The sequence below is a fragment of the Octopus bimaculoides genome, chromosome 3 (genome assembly GCF_046866305.1).
Source record: "Octopus bimaculoides isolate indiv1 chromosome 3, ASM4686630v1, whole genome shotgun sequence".
Lineage (NCBI taxonomy): Eukaryota > Metazoa > Mollusca > Cephalopoda > Octopoda > Octopodidae > Octopus > Octopus bimaculoides.
In genome coordinates this window covers 95,756,593-95,777,190 of record NC_142930.1, presented here as the reverse complement: position 1 = coordinate 95,777,190, position 20,598 = coordinate 95,756,593, and the positions used below count along the sequence as shown (strand labels likewise).

Here is a 20,598-nt window from a genome sequence, read left to right as displayed (position 1 = left end):
GCATACATACATACACACACATATACACATACCTATATACGTAAACATATATATATATATATATATATATATCATATGTACGTATATAGCAGCCTTCAACTAAATTCGCCTCTTAAAGCGTTAGTCAACTCGAGGCTGTAGTAAACCATGCAGTTGGATTGAACCCACAACTACTTGGTTGTGAAGCACAGCCATTCTTATATATATAACGTATGTATATATCTATAAGTGTGTGTTTGTGTGTGAATATATATATATATATATATATATATACACACACACACAAACACATACATGTACGTGCGTGCACACACACACACACACACACTCTCTCTCTCTTACACAGTCATAAGCACATGCATACACACATATTAAACATATATGAATCTATATATGAATACATATATGTCTGTACTTTTCTCTTGACTGGAATAATAATTATAATAATAATAATAATCTATGTAGGTATTATATATATTTCATATGACTGTAATCAGTAATGATTAAGACATCTGCATGTGATATTTCTGGCATTGGTTATTCCAATTTGGTTGATGTCCATTGCTTGGATGGTGACGGCATTCTCCATTATTCACAGTTTGAGGATTCACAGGTGACAATGAAATTTCTGACAGCAAGCCAGGTATTAAAGACTCCTTATTGTTCTGGACTTTTAAAGGTGCCATCTGCTTCTGGTTGTAGCCTGTAATAAAGAAAAATTAAGAAAAATAATTAAAATATATGCATATATAGGCGCAGGAGTGGCTGTATTGTAAGTAGCTTGCTTACCAACCACATGGTTCCGGGTTCAGTCCCATTGCGTGGCACCTTGGGCAAGTGTCTTCTACTATAGCCTCGGGCCGACCAAAGCCTTGTGAGTGGATTTGGTAGACGGAAACTGAAAGAAGCCCATTGTATATATGTATATATATATATGTGTGCGTGTGTGTGTGTGTTCGTGTGTCTGTGTTTGTCCCCCCACCATCGCTTGACAACCGATGCTGGTGTGTTTACGTCCCCGTAACTTAGCGGTTCAGCAAAAAGGGACCGATAGAATAAGTACTAGGCTTACAAAGAATAAGTCCTGGGGTCGATTTTCTCGACTAAAGGCGATGCTCCAGCATGGCCGCAGTCAAATGACTGAAACAAGTAAAAGAGTAAAAGAGACAGTAATGAGTATATACCCAGGTACAGATGTGGTTGTGTAGGTTAAAAAATTTCCTTCCTGATCACATGGTTTCAGGTTCAGCCCCACAGCGTGGTACCTTGGGCATTTGTCTTCTACTGTAGCCCTAGACTGACAACAGCTATGAAAATCATTTTGAATAGATAGAAACTAAAAGAAGCCCTGTGTGTGTGTGTGTATGTGTGTGTGTGTGTGCGCGCGCATACACGCGTGTGCATGTGTTTTGTTTTTCTGTCTTCTTGTTTTGATATTATGTTATAGTTGTAAATGAGTGTCAGTCATACAAGAAGAATCATTCATTTCCAATATTCTGAAAACACATGTCTGGTTATGGGCAAATATTACTTTGCTTGGAAACATGTTAGAGTTGGTAACAGGAATGGCATCCAGCCATAGAAAATCTTCTTCACTGTGCTCCATCCAACCCATGCAAGCATGAAAAAGCGGATGTTAAAATGATGGTGATGTTGACAATGACAACAAAACTAGCAATGACAAATGGGTTCAGTATGAAGTAGTACAGCTTAAATAGGTTATTTAGAAAGCACTCATATAGCTAATGTTTCCAAGCAAAGTATATAATTCTCAGGTGCACTACAGTACATTAGAAGTTACCATCTTTTATCAAAATATTTCTGCACGATTCTAATTACACATATTTAAACTATTCTTCTGTCTTGAACTATAAAGAAAATTAAAAAAAAACGTGGAGCCTCAACTCTGACCTGCTAAAAACAGTAACTAACTTCCTTCAAATTCAACTTGGGTAAAATAGACCTGAATATACACTGTCTGCAAAAAGATGGGACAGTCACAACTTGATTGCTTTCAATCATATAAATAATAAATAAATGCGCCCTTTTAAAGCCTAGCCAGGCTCATGGGCCCAGTTTCCCGGTTTCAATGGCGTATGTGTTCCCCAGCTGGACGGGCCGCCAGTCCATCACAGCGTTACTCATTTTTGCCAGCTGAGTGGACTGGAGCAACGTGAAATGAAGTGTTTTGCTCAAAAACACAACGCGTCGCCTGGTCCAGGCATCAAAACCACAATCTTACGATCATGATGCTGATACCCTAACCACTAAGCCACACACCTCCATTTTCAATCATATAGGTCTGCTCAAATCAGCTCTGGCCTGAGACCAAACCACACCAACAACAGAAACAACATAGAGTTTAACTGAATATTTTAACATACCAAGCTTACTTTCTATTTTTGGATAATTAAAAAATATTTAAGTAAGACTTAAAATGTGAATGAAAGACAAAGGAAACTCTTCAAAAGTGATTCAAAGAATGACTATATAAGAAATAAACTATAGGGAATGGAATGACAATATGTAAATCAAAATAAACAATATATAATAAGCTGTTGAAAGTCAAACGAAAATCCTAATATAATTTCTAAGCCAAAAGACAAATGTCTATTGATTGCATTTGATATTTTAACCTTTTAAACAGACTTCATCTTGTTACTTTGGCAACTTCAGATCTTTACATAGTTTTAATGTTACTTCACACATCAACATATAGAAACTAATAAATGCAAAATGATCAGTCATGAGGGAGGGCAGAATTAAATGATTCATTGCTATTCAAACATAATGCAGCACATGTTAAAAATGTACGCAATGCTAGACTTCAAAAAATATAAAAATGATCGAGTGAAAATGTTTGATCTACTCACATGTTTTAATGCCTGAGTCATCATAGACAATACCACTATCTCTTCCAGAAGCTTTAGAATATTCCACATCTTCATGCATAGCATTGTCTCTAGCACCAAGCCTTTTGTTACGCTGACGTTGGCAGTGTTTATAAATTGCAAAGCCACATAGGCCACATACAACTGCACCAAGCAGGGCACAATAAATTGGAATTACATCAATGCGCGTTTCTTCATAACGGCTTGCATAACCTTTGCCAGCTGCAAAATAAGAAACCATATTTGAAATATATTTTTCAAACAACCATTATATATATACTTCTGGATTCAGTCAATAAAAAAATCAAAGAAAGAAAGAAAGCAGGTTTATATACAAGAAATAATAGGGTATGCAATAGATAATAAATAGGAGAGCTACCCAGTGATAGAAATTAGCCCTTTATGCATGGTCACAGTTCAGATAGATCATTAGAGTGCAGACCTACTGGCAGAAGTGGAAGGTTACTGCCAACACAGTGCTGTAAAGCCATGAGACTGCCATTGACTAAGTTTATTTTGATGTGAGGCTGCTGTCCCCTTTGAATGGGTTACAGTAGTTTTTCTGAAACAATTACCAAAAAAAAAAAAAAAAATCTATAAATCTCTCTTAATATGTAAAAATGTTCATGGATATGTTATACAATAATCCATAAGGGCTAAAACACATTTACTGCAAACAAAACTGGGATGAAAAGTATCAAATAGTTAAGCTTTTGATTTAACTCTTTAGCTTTCAAACTTGTATATCCAGCTCAGCTATTCTAGCTGTTTTATGTTTAAACTGCTAGATCCAATCTTTCACACCTACTCTACAATATCATTCTAAAAATGTACAATTGTGTCATTGGAGTCTTGAAGTTATGAGATAATGTATAATTAATTGTAAAAAAATAAGTATAATAAATAAGCTTTACATCCAAAAGGGAATCTGAATGCCAAATGATTAAGTATTTAAAAACATGGGTCTTGGAGAAATATTGATTTGCAAAATTGTGTTGAGAAGAGATTGGGAACCACTGATATAAGTAAAAAAAGAAAGTTATTCATTTATATATATATATATATATATTGAAGAAGAAGAAGAAGAAGAAGTATGATAATGATAATAATAATAATAATAATAATAATAATAATAATAATAATAATAATAATAATAATAATAATAATAATTTGTTTTTTGGTATCTCTTATGATGGATAAGACCAGGTACATAAATAGCTGGTCAAGCATCTTGTGTGACATTTAGCTTTTCATTTACCAATTCAATACCAGCTGAAATAAAGAGTGATATGGATTTGAAGAGCTTTGGAGGAAAAACACAAGAAAGTTAAAAAATGTGATCAGATGAGCTACTATACTAAATTAGTTTCAATTCACCACAGAATCTTCTTAACTATTTGACCATGCTGCTTCTAAATCACACCACAAGTAAAAGAAGTTTGTGGGAGAACATTGATTTCGACTTTAGAGCAATTAATTGATCTGTAAGTTGTATCCATTATCCATTTATATTAGGCTTTGTATTTACCTGGAGAAGGCAACTACATCAATTCTCTTTTCTGACTCAGAAGAAGTTACAGCATAGAGCTGTTACTTATCTTTGGTTTCTGTAGTGATTATGTTGTTGAGAACTGTATTTCTCTCTATAATGGGATGTTTAGTCTATTACAAACAGCTTTTAACATTAAATTTGGTACAACAAACTAACAAGTCATAGAAGAGTGCTGAAGTTTGTTTGAAGCATTGCAGAGGGAGAGGGGGAGGGTAGAGAGAGAAAGAGAGAGCATACAGTTATTAGATAACTCTAGGTCAGTTGTGTCATTTGAGAAAAATTTAGTTGCTATTTCTAGCAGGTTGGCTGACTGTATAGAGACTCCATTGTCGGCTGATATAAGACAGTGCACAACAGAGGGCAGCAGGTTAACTGGCAATCACAAGTAAAATTTACAGTTCAGACATTTGTAGAGACCTCATTTTCTGTGTTATTTTAGTGTGTCACCAATGAAAGATTATTAATCTGTCAGCTACTTTAGCTCTTTAAACAAAAATCAAACTATCTTCTCTCTCTTCTCTCCGCAGCAATGTGTTTAGTTGAATGAGAAATCTTTTCGGTGATGTCCATTTCTACTATTTTGAAAATGTTTATTACCTTATTTTCTTTTTACTAATAGCTGTTAACAGCTTGTACACATTTGACCTTATAAACAAGAAAATACACATGGACACTTTCTACAACATAAATTATTTCACTTGACTTTATGAAACAAGAAAATATGAATGTACATTCTCACAAGACATTGTGCACACCTAACTTTATAGCAATATTGAGTATTAATGTATTTTTTAGAGTTGTATTTACAAATCATGTGTTGTATTATTATCAATGAATTATTGTACCAACAAGACAGGAAGAGGTCTATACAATTAAAGGGAAAATTATGCATAATATAGGCACAGGTGGGGCTGTGTGGCAGGAAGTTTGCTTCACATACACATGGTTCAGAGTTCAGTTCCACTGCACAACACCCTGAGTAAGTGTCTTCTCCTACAGCTTCATTCCAAACAAAGCCTTGTGAGGGGATTTAGTAGACAAACTGAAAGATGTGGATATATATATGTGTATGTATCTTTGAGTTAGTTTGTTTTGCACCACCAGCATTAGTTTGTTTACATCCTCATAATTTAATGATTTGGCAAAAGAGACCTATAAAATAAATACCAGACTTTAAAAAAATAAGTACAGGGGGTTGATTTGTTCAACTGAAACCCCTCAAAGTGGTGCCCCAGCATCGCCACAGTCTAATGACTGAAACAAGTAAAGGGTAAAAGATAAAAGAATTCATCATTATTGTTATCCCACCAATACTTTGGAAACAGCCTAAATTGAGAAAGACTTGAAAATCAACGTAAGATCGTAATGATGTAAAGTAAATATAACAAATAATCCAGAACCCTTGTCTGGTACTGGATCGATCCCAAAATCAATTCAGTTCATGCCAGTCATGGGGCCAAACATCCCTGAAAGTTTCATCCAAATCCATCCAGCAGTTCTTGAGATATCTTGTCCATGGACAAACAAACATGACTGAAAACAACACTCCCACCTTTACTAAAACAGAGATAATAAAGCATATAGAACAATACAGCCACAAAATATACAAAAAAGAACCACAGCATGAACATCTCCAGACAAGACTTTGAAGTGATGTGCTCAATTTGAAAGAGAACATAAGTAATAAGTAAGATTGTGTCTGGAATTTGTAGTGTTAAGATACTTTACTGCAAATTAGTGTCTAGATTCTGTAGAGAACTCTAAGATAAATCAAGACAGTTGATGTTGGGAATTGTAGAATAAAAGTCATGTAGTAATTTAGACAAACAATATATATACTTAACACACATACATGCACATATAAAGCAGAAGAAATGAATATTTATTACCAAACCAATATTAGATAATACTCGCAAATAATTTAATTGGAATTATTTTTATTATCATTATTATTGGTGGTGAGCAAGCAGAATTGTCAGTATGCCAGGCAAAATGCTCAGCAGCATTTCGTCTGTCTTTATGTTCTGAGTTCAAATTTTTCAGGGTTGATAAAATAAGTACCAGTTGAGCACTGGGGCTTATGTATTTGACTTACCCCTCCTCTGAATTTGCTGCCTTTGTGCCAAAATTTGAAACCATTATTATTATTAGTGACACTTGTTTACTGATCATGCTTCAAAAATTCTGCGAAGGACTCTTGCAGTTCCAAGCAATGATGATTTTTGTAGTTGTTCTAGCTTTACAGTCATTCCAATCTTTTTGAGCCATGTTGGTAGTTGGGCACTGGCATTTCCAAGTGCACTAATCAATATTGGTATCACATCCACTTTCTTCATTGAACACAATCTGCATATCCACATAATCTCTGTTCCATATTTTCAAACATTTCCATCTCTTTTCATTCTCTGTTCATTTGTTGTCCGTATCCTCTGATTGATATGCCATTTGCATCCACTGGAATGCTCCAATAGTAACACTCCGTAACCATCATGTTTACTTGTTTACACCACTCTCATCTCACAGCATGGCTAACAGTTTAAAAACAGTAATTAAAAAAAATAACTTTAATATTTCCTTAAGAAAAGAATCAAATGTTAAGTGCACCACATTGGAATATATTCCTTTATTTTATGCCACTCAGTCAAGGAGAGTTTACCTTGTCTTATTTGGTGACGTCACCAGTGCTGGTTCCACATAAAAAGCACCCAGTCCACTTTGTAAAGTGGTTGGCATTAGGAAGGGCATTGAGCTGTAGAAACCATGCCAAAACAGACAATAGAACTTGGCACAGCCCTCTAGTTTGCCAGCTATTGTCAAACCATCCACCCCATGTCAGCATGGAAAACAGATGTTAAACAATAACACCTATCCCACTGAAATCTACACTGCTGCCATCGATGTCACCGGAAAAATGTGTCCAGAAAAGGTTGCAATGGTAAACAGTTGAGAAACTCAACTCAGGAATACATAATTATACATATAATTCAATATATATATATTGTATAAAATTATATGTATAATACAACAGTTATGAAGTATAAAACATTGTACATCATAAGTAAAAGATATTATAGATAGGTTTTGTTTGTTTCAATTAGTCATAAGTTATTGAAATTTGTCTGAAAAATATAATTTTCTGACAGAAATTATATATATATATATATATGGGAGAATATACAAATAATAACAACAGACGAGGACAGGTGGTGTAAATAACAAAAGTATATATTAGTATGACGCTCGGGAATACGGAAAGTCTTTGACGTTTCGAGCTACGCTCTTCAACGGAAAGAATACGGAGACAAGGAGAAAAACACGGAGAAAAAAAATTGAATAGTGTTCAGTCAACGGTCAATCATAATATATATATATATATATATATATCAAATGTATCTGTAGGTATATAAGCATGTGTGTGCATATAACTATATATATATAGAAATGTTTGTGTATATATATGTGTGTGTGTATATATGTATAGGTATATATATGTGTGTGTATATATATATATATATGATACACGTATATACATACACACACGCATACGTCTGTTTATATATTTTAGATTAGTTTGATTTTTTCACGCAACAAAACATCTCATCTCACTGTAATTTCAAAAGTGCACACCTTTCACTATAATTATATTTTAGAATATCTTGGCTTTGGAAATTTTTTCACACGTGTATATAAAAAAAAAAAAAAACATGCGTGTTTGTGTGTGTGAGTATGCATGTTTATATTTTATACATATGTATATCCATGCATATGTGTGACTGTATACATGTGTGTGTGTGTGTGTGTGTGTGTGCATGTGCATGAGTATAGATAGGTATATGTAAATTTATATATTACAGATACACAGATGGATAGATATTTACACATAGAAATATATTTATCTTTATAAATATATATATATATATATATATATACATCTCTTAATCCTTTTTGCTCCATGTGGAGCATAGGGCCTCAACAGTTATTTTCCACTTTTTGTGGTCATTGGCGTGTTTCTTGGCTGCTTTCCCATGTCAGGCCGGTGGTCCTGAGCTCATCCAAAATACTCCGCTTCCATATCTGTTTTGGGCGTCCTCGCTTCCTTTTCCCCTGCGGGTTCCAGTCAGGTGCATGTCATGTCACATTTGAGGGTTCTTTCCACAGTGTGTGTCCAATCCATCTCCATTTCCTTTGTCTAATCTGAACATGTATCAGCTCATTGGTTGTCAAGTGATGTTGGGGGGGACAAACACAGACACACAAACATACACACACACACACACATACATATATATATATATATATATATATATACGACAGGCTTTTTTCAGTTTCCGTCTACCAAATCCACTCAAAAGGCTTTGGTCGGCCCGAGGCTATAGTAAAAGACACTTGCCCAACGTGCCACGCAGTGGGACTGAACCCAGAACCATGTGGTTGGTAAGTAAGCTACTTACCACACAGCCACTCTTGTGCCTATAAACATATATGTGTATATACATTTAAATAAAGATGTATTATTACCGTTATTAATGATATTAATAAGGTAACAATAAGATGGCTAAATTAATACCACTTGCTAAAATCAGAGCCAAGACTTCGAAACCACGAGAAACTCACTATAAACATACACATGAGCAATGCAATGAACATATGAGAAATAGGTTTACCTTTGCGCTGAATACATTAGTAAGTAAAGTACATTTCAATACCAATTGACTTCACCCTCTGTATGACCAACATACTGTGGGATCTTCAGTTGAAAATAACATTTTAATATCTATTTCTAAAATATTCACTACATTAGCTCGTGTACATTCCTTGCTTAAAACACACACACACACAGACATAGGCTCATCCTTTGCAACCCTTTCAAGTTGAGCATCCCTAATGTGGGGTTGTGCTGGTGCTGGTGCTGGTGCTGGTGCCACGTAAAAAGCACCTGTGCTAGTGCTGCTTTAAAGCACCCAGGATATTCTGTAATGTGGCTGGTATTAGGAAGGGCATCCAGCCATAGAAACCATGCAAAAACAGACATGGTCCCTGAACAGCCCTTCAGCTGGTCGGCTCTTGTCAAACCATCCAACCCATGCCTACATGGGAAATGGATGTTAAATCAGGATGATGATGATGATGATGATGATGATGATGGTGGTGGTGGTGGTGGTGATGGTGGTGATAATGATGATGTGTGTGTGTGTGTGTGTGTGTGTGTGTGTGTGTGTGTGTGTGTGTGTGTGTGTGTGTGCCAAATGTCTAATCATTATGTGAATTCACATAAAAATATTGTTATAAATGATGTTTATGATCTCACTGATAAGATTTTTAAAACTGTTACAGAAAGAGCAAAAAAATGAGTATAGGCATAATTAATGATTTAATTAAGCAAATAATTTAGAAATAATAAGCATGGCTGTGTGGTAAGAAGCTCGCTTCCCAACCACATGGTTCCAGGTTCACTACCACAGTGCCACCTCAGACAAGTGCTTTCTACTATAGCTTCGGGCTGACAAAAGACCAAAGCCTTGTGAGTGGATTTGGTAGGTAGAAACTCAAAGAAGCCCATCACAGACACACACACACACACATATATATATTTGTGTGTGTGTCTATGTTTGTCTTCCACCACTGCTTGACAACTAGTGTTGGTGTGCTTACATCCCCCATAACATAGGAGTTCAGCAAAAGAGGCTGATAAAATAAGTACCAGGCTTAAAGAATAAAAAGTACTGGGATTGATTCATTCGACTAAAATTCCTCAAGGCAGTGCCCCAGCATGGCCACGGCCTAATAACTGAAACAAGTAAAAGAATAAGAAAATTGAAATATCTCTTTTTTGTTTTGTTTTAAATATATTTTTTTAAATATTGGTATACATGCATGCCTGGATGGTTCAGAAGCATGCTTCGCAACCATGTGGTCTAGGGTTCAGTCCCACTGACTGGCATCTTGGTTAAGTGTCTTCCACTATAGCCCCAGGCCAACCAAAGCCTTGAGTGGATTTGCTAGACAAAAACTGAAAGAAGCTTGTTGTGCATGCGTATGCATGTGTGCATGTACATCTGTGTATGCATGCACGCATGTGGGTGAGTGTGTATAATTGTCAAAACTCTGGATTTTTGTGGATTTCAAGTCAATGAGGAAACATCTACCTAGTTGCTCAATGTGCTAGAAATTGCAATCAAATGTCTCTAGAATCACTTCTTAACAATTTACAAGATTTTCTCTTGTAGTTCTATTCAGTCAAGGCTGATCTGGGACTAAAGGTTATGTTAAACTTTTCATAAGTAGAAAGAAGTTTTTTATGTTAACATTTAGATGATATGTAAAGAAAGATTAAGGTAGCACAAGCTAGCAGAATCATTAGTGTACTGGGTAAAATGTTTAGTGGCATTTCATCAGTTTTTATTTTCTGAGTTAAATTCCACCTGAGTCAACTTTGCCTTTCATCCTTTCAGGGTTGATAAAATAAGTACCAGTGAAACACCGGAATCAATAAAATAAGTACAAGTTGGGCATTGATGTAATTGTCTTACCCTTCCCTGAAATTGCTGGCCTTGTGCCAAAATTTGAAACCAATATGTAAAGAAAGATTTGAATTCCTAATCAGTGAGTCAAATTGTTGATTGCTTTCAATGAAACAGAATTTATTTATTTATTTATCTATTTATTTATTTATTTGTTTGTTTAGCAATTTTAGTTAAGTAAAATAGATGCCAATGATGTTGGGGAATGTTGTCTGCAGCACTGAATGGATTACGATTTTACATAGAAAGGGAGTTATCTTTTACCTCCTAGACAGAATATTATGAAATCTGAAGCTAAGCACTTGCCTTATGAGTCCTAGTGGACATGGAGAAGAGGACTTCACTAGGAAATATTTACTTTAATTTACCAACAGAATAGAGCAAAATATTACACTACTAAATGTTATCTTCCATCATTTCTGGCATCTCCTTTCCAATGAAATGCATATATGGAGATTGGTTTGATCTTTTTGACCTTCAAACATTCTGATGATCAAATGATTGACTTTTGTAGCAATCAATCGCATAAAACCTTATACATTACATATAATACATAAAAGCCTACCCTATGTCATTGTTACAATACATCACACATCATTTATAACAACCACCAACGACCAACACTCACACCACTGTTGACCTTCAACAACAATAATGTGCAACACATCTTCCTCTATCACCATAATATCCCTACACTTGATCAATCACCCCCACTCATAACATATCACTTAATATAACAACCTATCATGTTATTCTACCTTAATACATCATTCTTTACCACCACACAAAACCACCCCATCCTACATCAATAAAATACACCACCACTGTATATATCGCCCTCTATTACCACTGTGACAATGAGCAAATGTTGTTTAATCTACTGAAATAGTTGCTAAATATCCTTCAAATTACTTCTTACTGTTTTATGTAAAATAACAGTGGTCCTATATGTAAGAAATAGACAAGATGGTCATGCCTGGAATTCCTTTGATCGTGAGTCTACTTGGTCAGAGCTGATCTGGGACTGAACATCAGTAACAACTTCAACAACAACAACTGTGTTATCTGCTACCAGATATCACATTTTATTAAACCAACACATGCTTCTTATACCATGTTAAATTCCACATATTCTCATCTGCAACTACATCAATCTTCCATTACATCCTCCACTGTAAGAACCTATATCAACCGGACACCTATCCACCAACAAAACATTAGAAAAGGAAAACACAACAAGCAGAATAAAGTACGAGTCTCAACACTAATTCAAAATTGAAAAAGTACAACAAATGAACTAGCAACGAGGCTTGAACTGACCTAATAATAGCCACCTTAATCATTTTACCAATTATATCACATAGTATTTACATTCTTTTCTCACAGATATTTCGCAAAAGAAGGGAGTGCAATCTTAATGGGGGTTTAATCGGTGACAAAGTTATCCAGCGATTTTTGCTGTTCTTTATTCAATCTCAGTTTGGTGTTTGCAAAAATATAAGGTTTAATATTGTTAACAGACATACATATTAACACTTTTTCTCTCCCTCCCTATGATGATGATGATGATGGTAGGGATTCAAACTTATGTACCCATTAATGTATAAACAAGGCCTCCACAACAAAACAACACACTTTGTATCAACACAAAAGCACAATGACTTCAGATAAACCATCATCATTTATGTCAGAAGACCACTTTCTTTTCCTTTTCTTTTTAAGTAAGGACACATGGTGGATGGAAAAGGTCTGAGGAGAGGAGTTTCATGTCAGATTGGGAAGCTTTGATGGAACCAAACTCTTTTTAATGAATTAGAGCAATTGAGCAACACCAATATAGTCATGTCCAGAGATGACAGACTTATAAGCACCCACCACACTAATAAAGATCATACCAACATGACACAATACAGCTTGAAAGTGAAACGAATAGCAAATACAATATTCATAAAAGTCTTAGATATCACCCACAACATCCTTTTGGGATTATATAAGACCTTCAGAAAGACTATTAGCTTCCTCCTGGACCTAGTTATACACTAAAACACCATCAGGCATATCCTAAATGGAACAAGCAATTGAATACACTGAGCTGGGACAATGCAACTCTTTTCAAAGCAGCAGATCATTACATATAACCAGGCATAATGAGCTGTGAACACAAAGAGGTAATGAATAATTTATAAGAACAGGAAGGTGAATACAGTCTAGTTTAATGCACCATTCAATACAGTGTATTTGTATATGTAGCAAAGTAGTTCCTCTCTTCAGTAAGTAAGCTCTTGTTCAGAACATCAGAAACTACTCAATAAATAAAGTTTTCCATAAATAAAAATAACTTCAAGGTCACTTACAGAAGTCTTCAAGATTCCTGCATAACAGAAAATTGCTTTATGCTAAAATATGAACAAATATAATAATTTAAAGGGAAAATCTGTCTTGTACATCAGTTTAATAAAGAGCCCATTTAAGAACTGTTTTTGCCAACACAACAGTTCCTTCAAACAATGCTCCATAATAAATAATATATCTAATCTCAAAACACATATGCAAAATTAAGGACAAAGGAAAGAACAGCACAATTACATAAATTCTGGACATAACAGCTTCTTCAAGATAGACAAAGAAATACAAAATCTGTTTAGTGAGGAAATTTCCAACCTCCTTAGACAGAATATCAAAATTGATATCTTTTTGCTCTAATGACAATGCAGAAGCTTGTGTCAATGAACCTGCTCTCTTTAACAAGTGTAGCCAGCTCCTTACTTGCATTCAAATTTGAATTTGATGAAGTCAGTAAAACACTTAACACTTATGGAGAAAATAGTTTAAACCTAAAAACAAAACAGTAACTTGACATAAGTTGCATAGCTCTGAATTTATATTATTAAACATTCATTATTTTTCTCAGCACAAATGCACTTTCACAGGTTATAATGCAATTGCAATTAGCCCATGATGCTAAAAAAAAATAATAATAAAACAGGTTTTCCAACTCTTGTTCTACATTGTTGATGATCTGCCAGAAGGAGTAACCAAATCCTCTTCAAATCACGACCTAACATCTTATTAAAAAGAAAGTGACATGGTATAATGTTTGGGGTATAATGTTTGGGATGTTTTGGACATCCTAGCGATTAGGATGTCACACTCATAATCACAAGATTGTGGTTTCAATTCCTGAACTGAGTGGTGTATTGTGTTCTTGAATAGAACTCTTCCTTTCATGTAGCTTCAGTTCACTCAGCTGTAAATAAGTAACCTCCATGACCGGTATCCCATTTAGGGAGAATGTTGGGATCTCAGAAACTTATACAACAGAGTAACTGGGTAATCTGGTGTATGAGTCCTAGGACTCAAGACAGCACTTACTATATACACCATGTAAAGAAAAAAAGACAAGATGGGCATGGCTGGAATACTTTTGATCACAGGTTTACTGAAAAGAAGCTGATTTGGGGTTAAACAATAAACATTATTATTAATCAACCAATGCTGATTCATAGACAGATTATATCCAGCTAATGTTATATATATCACATGACCAATAGCTCATACATAATTTCCATTTCTCTTCTTATGTCTACTTGAAGCTGAAATAGAAATAGCAATTGAGAGTAAGTAGCTTGGATCCACTCAGACAGAGCTGCAGCAAACCATGGTATGGGATTTCTACGCATAATTATATGTACACAAACACATTAAACACCATACCTTTTGGAAATATTAATTTGAGACTGATCTCGATTTATTAACTGCCTAATTAGATGTTATGTAAATACATCTGAAGAAAAAGCTTTATTTTCTTTTCTTTTTTTTTTTGGCTTCCAATATCATGAAAGATATTGGAAAATGTGAAATACAGACATAATATATACTAATATAAATTCTTTGTGTATGTACGTCACCAAATAAATACAGAATCAAACGTGAGAGAATATAAAGAGAAATAAGAGTATTAGATGCACACATACATGTGCATGCACACACACATGGGCATGCACGCACGCACGCGTGCACACACACACACACAGCCAACCACAAAGCAGGGTCTGAATGAGGATCAAAGATGGCAACAGAGTTGAAAGAAAGAGAGCAAAGTAAAAGAAGAGATTATTGTTTGCTAAATCAGTTATGGTTGGATACTAGTATTATCAGTAGTTGTCAATACTGGAAATTTTGTTGAACCAACGAAGGAGCCTCTACTTGCCATTTAACCTGCTAGAAATAGCAGCTAATTCTGCAAATACACTTTACCATGTTGGACAATAATGGACTCATTGGATTATGTGATCCTAGAGGGAAGATTTGCCTTCAAATAAAGAGAGGATGGTCATAGCTAGAATGCCTGTGAGTGAAACTTAGTAGATGAAAACTGTGTGGAAGTCCATTGGATGCAGTGTACCCATAATTCAAATGGCTCAGTGTGTTACATGTGGAGGCACATGGCTTAGTGGTTAAGGTGTTGGACTCATGATCATAAGATTGTAGTTTTGATTTCAGGACTAGGTAATGCATTGTGTTCTTGAGCAAAACACTTCATTTCACATTGCTCCAGTCCAGTCAGCTGGTAAAAACAAGTAATCCTGCAACAGACCAGCATCCCGTCCTGGGAGGAATATATATGCCTGAGAAATTGGCCCTATGCTCCTTACAGAGTAATGTGGACTAACTATTGTGTCATATAGTGTATCATACTGATTTTGTTTGAATGCTGCATAGAGTACTCAACCACTTGTTTATTTTTTAGACAGCAGGAATGGTAGTGCCAGACGGTAGCATTGTCTATCACTGAATGGCACCCATCATTAAATAAAGCACACCAAATCTAACAGAAGCTGGTGTATCCATGAGAAGATTTCACTGCAACATCTAATGTAATGCCTGTGAAATAATGTCAAACTCCTCAAGTCAGAATAGTATAGTGTTGTTACAATACAGTTAGTACAGTTATGTATACTGTTTATATTAGTCAAACTGGTATCTTCAACTTGATTGTTGATTTCACTACAATTTGGTTGTTGTATAACTCCAGCCTTCTTCAGGTGTCTTGTGTCAGTAACAATCAAGATGAGGACACCAGTCCAACTAATAGAAACGGTGTACATAATAAAAATTCCTGATCCCAGAAATATACAGGGTGTCCACAAGGTCTGGGTACGTGGAGTAAATAAAATCATAACATAAACAATTAAATATAAGAAATAATAATTTCTTAAAGTATGTGTTAATCCCCATGTACCTAGACTTTGTGGACTCCCTGTAGAATAGCACTGATGTTATTGAAGTTGTTTAACCCCAGGTCAGTCCTGCTTGAGAAGAGCTAACATTCATGTTATGACTATCTAGTTTTTATCACCATGCCCACCACCACCACCACTGGCCAATTTAGTGTATCTAGGACTACATTATCCAAGTTATAAGGTCATAGACAAAAAATTCTTAATTAAATAGTCATATTCATTACAGAAAAGGTACAAAAAATGCAGCAGCAACAATGAGCAACTCTCAAAGAAAGGGGAGATAATTCAGAAACTAAGAATTAATCCATCAGTTATTTTACATGTTTAGGGAAAAGCTTGAGCTTAGTTTACAGGGCCTCCAAGGCTGACAAGAGGGAAGGAAGGAGAAAGGTATCTTCAAGCTGGAGACCTGCTTATAACAAGGGTACCCAACATGTCAGACTGGACAACAGATTAATTTGATCACCCAAATAGGCCATAGTGGGATTTGCAGAAAGCAAGTAAGTCAAATAAATGCTGCAAAGTATCCAGTCCAAAGGTCCATATGTTCCGTAAATCCACAAACCTGGATCAGTGTTTTTTTTGTATCAAATGCCAACTGGATGAAAGGCAAAGTTGACCTTGGCAAGATTTGAAATCTGAGCATAGAGAATCAAAACAAATACCACAAGGTATTTTATCTGACACTCTTCCAATCTTCAGAATTCAATGTTAATTCATTGAGTAGGGTACAGGATTAATTGAACACTGAATAGTCATAAATGAAACAGATGGATATGCATGCATCTGCATACACACACACACATGTGTGTGTGTGTGTGTGTGTGTGTGTGTGTGTGTGTGTGTGTGTGTGTGTGTGTGTGTGTGTGTAAAGAAATAAACTCCCAGATTTGAAGTAAGTTTGCTGAGCACAAAACTGTTGGCCTTTGAGTCACTTTTGTAACTTTCTGCCAATTAAAGATAATATAAAAAGGCATATATACTCACGTATACCTTCTATTTCTGAAGTTGCCCTATCATACCTTTATTTTGTTGCCAACATACTGAACACTATCATTTTTGTTTTATTTTTTGCTTTTTTTAATACATACATACATACATACATATATATACACACTCACATGCATGCACACACATATAAAATGCACTTTAATTGAAATAAAGTTTCCCCAAAATTAGACATCTAATATAATAAATTTGAATGTCAGTGTGTCACACTTTTTCAACTTTAATAAATCCTTTCTACTGGAAGCACAAGGCCTCAAATTTGGGGGAAAGGGATTAAGTTGATTACATTGACCTCAATTCATAACTGGTACTAATTTTTTCGACCCCATGAAAGGCAAAATCAACCTTGGTGGAATTTGAGCTCAAAACCTAATGGCAGACAAAATACCGCTAAGCATTTCACCCAGCGTGCTAACAATTTTGCCACCTCACCACCTTAATATATCATAATATATAATAAATGTCAATGTCAATGTGTCACACGTCTTCAATTTTACTCCTAGAGGCCGTAGCCCAACATATCATAACATTTTGGAATCAAGCTGACACCACAAGTAAATTATAAACATTCTGGGCCAAATCTGGATCCACAATCCTGAAATTTTGGGTTCCAAAGTTTTCAATACTGTGATTGTTTTTGGCAATTTTTTTATGCAACTTTTTGCGACAAATTTTTTCGTATGATAATTTTTATAATCTAAAGACTAACTCCATGAGTAAATTAAAAACATTCTGGGTCGAATCCGGACCTGCAATCCTGAAGTTTTGGATTCCTATGTTTTCATTACTGCGATTGTTTGCAGCAATTTTTTTGCAACGAATATGATCATCATTGGGATATGACTCTGGAGGAAGCAATTGCAACAAATTCTGCAAAACAAGTCAGAGATCTGTTTGCAGATCTTCCCACTCAGGGTCAAGGGCAGCTTTTAAACTAATCCAGAATACTTTTAAATCAACTAAACCGTCACCCTGTGATAATAGATTGCCTTAATTATGGACACTACATTAACACAGTGCCCACAATGGGATACGAACTACAACACCATTTCACCAAATAACTACTACAATTAATGCTACTACTACTACTGCTATATTCGGGCATCTGCAATTCAAGCATCGACTCACCACTAATCTTTTCCACCAATCATATAAATCAAAGCTGTCAATCGGTTCAAAAGAGGAAAATCCTTTATTAAAAGGCAAGGAATAGCATTAAGTGGTTAACTCTCAACCCAATAAAGAATCATTACCATTGTTATTAATTCGTCTTCATTAGCACAAACACACACACACACACACAAACATGATACGGAAGAAAGCGTGCACATTTGCATGCATGCGTGCATGAGCCTCAGCATATAAATGACTATATACATACATACACACATACACACATACACATATACATACATACATACATATATACACTGATACTGATGTACATGCCTGCATGCGCGAATGGTAGACTCTAACTAATGTGTTGATTATAATAATTTACTAACTATAAGGCTGCCACTCCGAAAGTGTAGGAAATATGGTATCGTCACTAGCCTTCCCATTGTACTGATTTGTTAGTTTCTGAATCAGCTCTGATAGCTTTCATCAACTGCTGTGATCAAAGAATACATGCAATAACCGCTTAACATAGAGAAAAGAGTGCCTTTTGTTATAACACCGCTTTAATATCAATGTAGAGTGTTGTTGTTGTTGTTATTATTATTATTGCCTTTTATCCATCAAACGGTCGATAATATAAACAGTAGTAATGCACTTGAGCCGATTAAACTGATGTCACCCTCTTCTCTCTTCTTGCTCGATTGCTCAATCAAAAGAAATCATCATCATCAGCATCACCATCATCATAAAATGTATCATCATCATTATCATCATCACCATTATTAATTATTAATACTGAAGCTGGTGGTGGAGGGTGTAGTGGTGGTGGTGGTGGTAGCGGTGGCTGTGGTATGCATGATGGTTAGGTTTTTCTTAGCGCAACCAAACTTTATTATGTCAGCTAGTTTCGATTCTCCATCAGATCCGATTCACTTATGTCATTTGATAAATGCATATACCCTTCGAGGAAAGGCATCAAATGTTATCATGGCCACCTGTCTGAATCCCATAATCAATCCAATGCTTAGTTGTCACCAGCATCACCTCTATTACCATCACCACTACTACTGCCATTACTATCACCACCAGCACCACTGCCATCAGCACCACCTCTATTACCATCACTACTACCACCACCACCACCATTACCGCCATCAACACTACATCTATTACCACCAGTGCCACTACAATCACCACTGTCATTTCTATTACCACCACTCCACTACCACTACCACCACTACTACTACTACCACCACTACTACTACCACCACTATCACTACCAGCACGACCATCAACACTACCTCTATTACCATCACCACCACCACTACTACTGCTACTACTGCTGCTACTACTACTACTACTACCACTACCACCACCACCACCATGACCATCAACACTACCTCTATTACCACCAGCACCAGTTGCCACCGCTAAAGCCACCACCACCGCCGCCACCACCACCATCATAATCATTCTTTTAGTTAATAATAAATAAATAAGCCTTTCTAAAGTTCTGAATTGTTATTTCTCCAACAGGTTCTGTGAAGATAATTAAACAAATGATAAGAGTAATTACTAAAAAACATTGATTGCTTTAACACTAACCGTATTTAATTTGCGGTATAAAAACATTATGTATGTGATGTAAGAGAACCACAACTGATGGAGTATCTAACCACTGACGGAAAGGTTGATATTATTGTACGGGTCCTTTAAGGTGCTGAGTTGGCTGAATCGTTAGCATACCTGACAAAATGCTTATTAGCATTTTGTGTGTCTTTATGTTCTGAGTTCAAATTCTGCTGAGGTTAACTTTCATCTTTTCGGAGCTGATAAAATAAATACCAGTTGAGCACTAGGGTCGATGTAATTGATTTCCCCATGCACCAAAATTGCTGGCCTTGTGCCAAAATAAGAAAGGATTATTGTACAGTCCTTCGAGAGACTTTCTGAACATTGGCTCAGTCAATCTAACTGTAAAACAGTAATTACAGTTAAGCACATCTCATCATAATCGCCTGTAAATTGCACTTGCATGTGCCACGATGAACGTTGCATTACATATCAAGTTCCATCATCAGATGAGATACGGAGAGAGTTAATATGAGAGGTGCTGGTTGAGTGCACATACTAGGCTTGGCGTCTGGCAACAAGTGAAGGAACACTGCACACATACAGTGAGAGAAGATGATGGAGGCAGAGGAGGAGGAGGGGGAAATGGGAGGAGTCATACAAATGAGACATTTGATTTTATTTTAAATATT

General features: G+C 35.7%; 1 protein-coding gene across 1 annotated transcript in view; it reads right to left on the bottom strand.

The window, feature by feature from the left end:
* Positions 1–458: 458 nt before the first annotated feature.
* The window catches only part of LOC106874456 (tumor necrosis factor receptor superfamily member 16), a 156,955-nt gene continuing 136,815 nt past the window's right edge, over positions 459–20,598 (bottom strand). The window contains exons 3-4 of the mRNA XM_052966222.2: positions 2,874–3,113; positions 459–703 (exon numbers count right to left, since the gene is read on the bottom strand). Coding sequence (XP_052822182.1) covers positions 504–703; positions 2,874–3,113 — 440 coding nt within the window. The 3' untranslated portion in view covers positions 459–503. The remainder of the gene's footprint in view (positions 704–2,873; positions 3,114–20,598) is intronic.